This window comes from Priapulus caudatus, unplaced genomic scaffold, assembly GCF_000485595.1.
Source record: "Priapulus caudatus unplaced genomic scaffold, Priapulus_caudatus-5.0.1 Scaffold20, whole genome shotgun sequence".
NCBI lineage: Eukaryota > Metazoa > Priapulida > Priapulimorpha > Priapulimorphida > Priapulidae > Priapulus > Priapulus caudatus.
This window is the reverse complement of record NW_014577081.1, coordinates 681,803-686,452: the sequence shown is the minus strand read 5'-3', so window position 1 is coordinate 686,452 and position 4,650 is coordinate 681,803. Positions and strand designations below refer to the sequence as shown.

General features: G+C 49.0%; 1 protein-coding gene across 1 annotated transcript in view; it reads right to left on the bottom strand.

Annotated features, from left to right (window-relative positions):
* Window positions 1-4,414, bottom strand: part of LOC106811773 (potassium voltage-gated channel subfamily B member 1-like) — a 45,079-nt gene extending 40,665 nt beyond the window's left edge. The window contains exons 1-2 of the mRNA XM_014815493.1: window positions 3,967-4,414; window positions 2,715-2,984 (exon numbers count right to left, since the gene is read on the bottom strand). Coding sequence (XP_014670979.1) covers window positions 2,715-2,984; window positions 3,967-4,414 — 718 coding nt within the window. The remainder of the gene's footprint in view (window positions 1-2,714; window positions 2,985-3,966) is intronic.
* Between the last annotated feature and the right edge of the window lie 236 nt (window positions 4,415-4,650).

The following is a 4,650-nucleotide window of genomic DNA, read 5'->3' as shown; positions in this document are numbered from 1 at the left end:
GTACGGTGGCTGATGATAGCCACGCCCACGTACGGTAGCTGATGATAGCCACGCCCACGTACGGTGGCTCATGATAGCCACGCCCACGTACGGTGGCTGATGATAGCCACGCCCACGTACGGTGGCTGATGGCAGCCACGTCTACGTACGATAGTTTTGCACCATCAGTAACTACGCAGCATCCAACGGCATCGTAAAATATCTAAACAGGTGTTCAGGCTTACATGCGAAAAACATCTCCATCTAGCATCAAGATTGTAAAACATCAAGCACGCTATAATACCACCGCAGGCGCACGCACTAACAAGATACAAAACCTGATCTATACTACCACCTCCCCCCAGAGAGAGAGAGAGAGAGAGAGAGAGCACGCGCGCGCAGATGGAGATGGTTCAGGGTAACCCTGCACGTGGTTACACGTCCATGCGTTCACGGCAAATTGATATTGATTGCACATCACCGTTCCTGTCACGTGATTTCGTGTCGACTGTCGTGAAACGCGAGATACTTGTAGCCGATGGCAGGTGACGGCATTGGATTAGCGTCGACTGGACATGTACACGGGTAATACCGGCTAGGGGCGAGCCACAGAACTGTAACGTGCACTGTACATGGTTATTTCCCACACTGGCACTCGGCTGTTGTAGTGATGTACTTTCGATACGCACTCAACTAGTAGTAAGGCGGATAAATAAATTGCTGCTGTAGTATTAGTATAGATGCATGCGAATCATTTGAGCTATTTTTTGACTAAATTGGGTATGTATATTTGAAGTTAAAGCCAAATCCCGAAGAGTGGTATAACGCAATACCTGTTAAACCGCCATGCAGGGGCGCTGTACGAAACCTATAATCGTATTTTACACAAACTGAAATGACCAGTGTAACCTAAATCCTAGCATCGACTACAAAGGGATCAGTGTCAAAAGTACAACACTAAAAAACTGTGTCACTCTTACATAAATCACGCACGCACGCGTATACTAAGGCACACGCACGCATGTGCTCACGCACGCACGCATGTACGCGCGCACGTACGCGCACAGCGCACACATACTCACGCTATGTTCATCATTACATGCTATTCCTCTTGATTAACCCCTGAGGTTGTAGTCCATGAAGGAAATGCATCACGGATTTGTTTGCACAGAATATGTAGTGAAAGGTCCCCTGTAAGGCGCCATGCGACAGACAACATTGCCAATCTCTTATAATTAAATTTTTCCTTTCTTCTGAATAGATGCATATATGTGTGAGGCTAATGCGAACTGTGCAATTCGACTGATTGAGAGTTGGCTATCGGCACACTGCAGCCGAAATGCGTGCTATTGACGTGCGTGCGTGCGCGCGCGCGTGTGTGTGCGTGTGGTCAAAATATCTGGGTTATCGTAGTACCAAAAGATTTACCAATTTCCGATACTTGATATAAAGGGCATTACGAGAAACAGAGAGCTAGAGAGACAGATAAAAAATTGGACGAGAGCGAGACAAAGACACAGCGCCAGAAAAATGAAGATAGCACGTGCCCGTGCAGGACGGAGATAATGTCATATAGAACGAGAGTGCGCTCGATAAATAGATAGGTAGAGGAACGAGAGATAGATAGAAAATAGAAATGAAACAAAAGAAAGGGTCAGAGATTTTGAGAGAACTAGAGAAAGAGAGAGAGAAAGAGAGAGAGAGAGAGAGAGAGAGAGAGAGAGAGAGAGAAGAGAGAGTGTGTGTGAGAGAGAGAGAGAGCATACGAGACAGAAGAAAGAATGAAAGAAAGAAAGAGAACGGGAAAGACAGCGAACGCGCGAGAGAGGGCGATCAATAACAAAAGCCACAAAAGCTTGCATGAGGCAGCGAAAAATACTGCAGTATTATTATGTTTCGTATTTTCCCCTATTTTGAAAGTATAAACCACTTCTGCAGGAAGCAAATATGAGACCGAATAGCGTCTAGTACTGTTTACAGTTCGGTTTGTATTGCAGATAGAGTGTCGAATCCACGTACTCGCTTTCCTTCGCATTCGCATGCGAGTGCGTTTGCCAGCATATGATTACATATCTGTTTGTTTTGTCTTTGTGCCATATAATAATTGTCTTCCTTTGCCTACCCTCCGCTGCTGCATTGCAAAATCTATTTCGTACATTGTATAAATAGACCTCGCTATTCTTGCTTTCCAATGGTTTCGTTCTGCTCACTTCCCCGACGCCCCCTTAACTTCTTTCTCCGCTTGCTCGCCTTTCTCTTACGCAATCACCGCTCATCCGCAGCTACCCTGCCCCACACATAATCACTGATCATCAACGCAACCTCGCTCCCCGCAACCAGTACTTTTCTCCACAACGGCCCTCCTTCCCCGCAACCACCGTTGCCCCCCCCACCCCCCACAACAACCCACACGCTCGCCCGCCCTCGTCTCTCACACCGACCCTTCCCTCACATACCCGCGCTCTTTCCCATAGCTCCCTCTTCATCCACCCACATCTCCCATTTCCCCGTACCCACCCTTCTACCTAACAACCATCCCTCTCTTCCTCCACTCCCTACTTTCTCCACCCTTTCATTCCCCCTTAACCCCCTCCCCACAACCATCTACCCCACAGTCCGCCTCCTCCTCCTCCTCCTCCTCCTTATCCTCCTCCTCCTTCTCTACCTCCTCCTCCTTCTCTACCTCCTCCTCATCATCATCCTTCTCCTCCTGCTCTTCCTCCTCCTCCTCCAACCACTCACCCTAGCCGCCATGCTTGTCGTCGGCTTCTCTAGCAGGTCCCAGAGACGTTTGCGGTATTTGGCACAGAATCCGTCTCCGAAGTCCTCTCCCTCGCGCTCGCGCAGGCTCTCCGCCTCCTTACGCATCTCCTCGTGAACGTGTTCCTTGCGCTGGTGGTACTTGTGCTGACAGCACGCCTCCAGGTAGATCTCGTCGATGCCCCAGAAATCGAGATCGTCAGAGAACGACAGCACGCACATCTCCTCGACGAGATGGAGAGTGCCTGCGCGCAGACACATATACGGTCAAGTTATGAAGATAAGTAATGCAGGAAGAAAAGAGTGCCTGACATGCATGGAAGGAAAGGCGAGTGGAGCAGTTGGGTTGCTCGACACGCAAGGAGCTATCACAAAATACACGATTCTTTCTGCATATGTATATATACATTTATACATATATTATATATATATATATATATATATATATATATAATATATGTATAAATCTGAAAATCTATATATCTATCTATATAAATCTATATATCTATAAATACTGATGTGTGTGTGCGTGCGTGCGTGTGTGTATGCGCGTGTGTGAAACGAAGTGGTTACGAAAATAAATATGTCTAGAGAACGTCGAATCCACATGCACACAGTGCAGAGATTTTCAGCGTATTCGGGCGGTTACCATTTTCTAAATATCTGCCATATTGTGTGACAAGGAATAATTAGCTATCGTAAACATATATAGCCTGCGATACACACGAACGCACTCTAGCAAATTAACGAGTGATTTGAAAATGCAGTGCGTGATAAAACCGTTCCTCCTGCAATCGGAAACACGCAGGGCACACATTTACATTGTGGCATCCACATTTCATCTTATTTTACTCGTCGTCGGGTTAATGCTGCGGTAAGCCGTGAATGAAAGCCGATATCCAGCGATAAACACACAAAATAGTTCGAAATTACCCTCATATAAGGATTAATTAAACAATTAAACAAACGCTCGGGCCTGCAAGTAATAACGAGTATTCGTTTAATCCGTACAATAGATGCGCAATTACGAAAACCGGCAACGAGGGTCCGTCTATTCACTCATAATCTTCTGCAGCTGCTACTAAGTCCTGTATGTTCTGTGAACGACGACGTTGAATACGGGATGCAACGTTTCTTTAATTGTATCACACATTAGACAAAACACGACAGCTCCTTGAATGTCGAATCATCAGGCATGCACATGCATATATATATATATATACCTACCGGTGCGATAGAAGTTGAGTATGGATGCGAAGCTGCGCGGATGTCTGTCGAAGAAGTACTCGTTGTCGACGAGCGAGTAGTCGTCGCACAGCTCCATGATCTGCTCGTGGCTGGCGCAATCGCGCAGCCGACCGAGTCGCGTGCGCGGCAGACGCTCCAGCGTGCGCCACAGCACCTCATGCTTCACCCCGCCGACGTTGATGATGACGCGACGATTGACGGCGCGACTCTGCACGATGTTGACCGGATCGGGCGGCACGTGCTCGGCCGACGACCACTTCCGGTCGAGATATCCGCCCGGGAGCATCGGGTCGGCTGAGCCGTCGCGGCTCGGGCAGCCGTCGGCCGACGACACGAAGACGCGGCCGCACGAGTCGCGGCGCGTCGCTGCTGCTGTGTCGTCGTAGTACCGCATGCCGGCGTTCATGTTGGGCACGAACAATGACATCTAAACGCTGCCTACACCGCGCGTCTGGTGCGCGACTGTCCGCCAGGCGGCGCTGCTGGTTCAGCGGTTGTCGTTTCGCGGCGACGGCGTCGCTGCTGCTGCTGCGTCAGGCGTAACCTACTGTCGGCGGGCGCGCCCGTCCAACCCATTGTCTCTCACACGCGTGCCACTGTGTTTGAAACAAAGAGGGAAATTATCCGTATGTTGTTCCAACACACACAAGCACGCGCACGCGC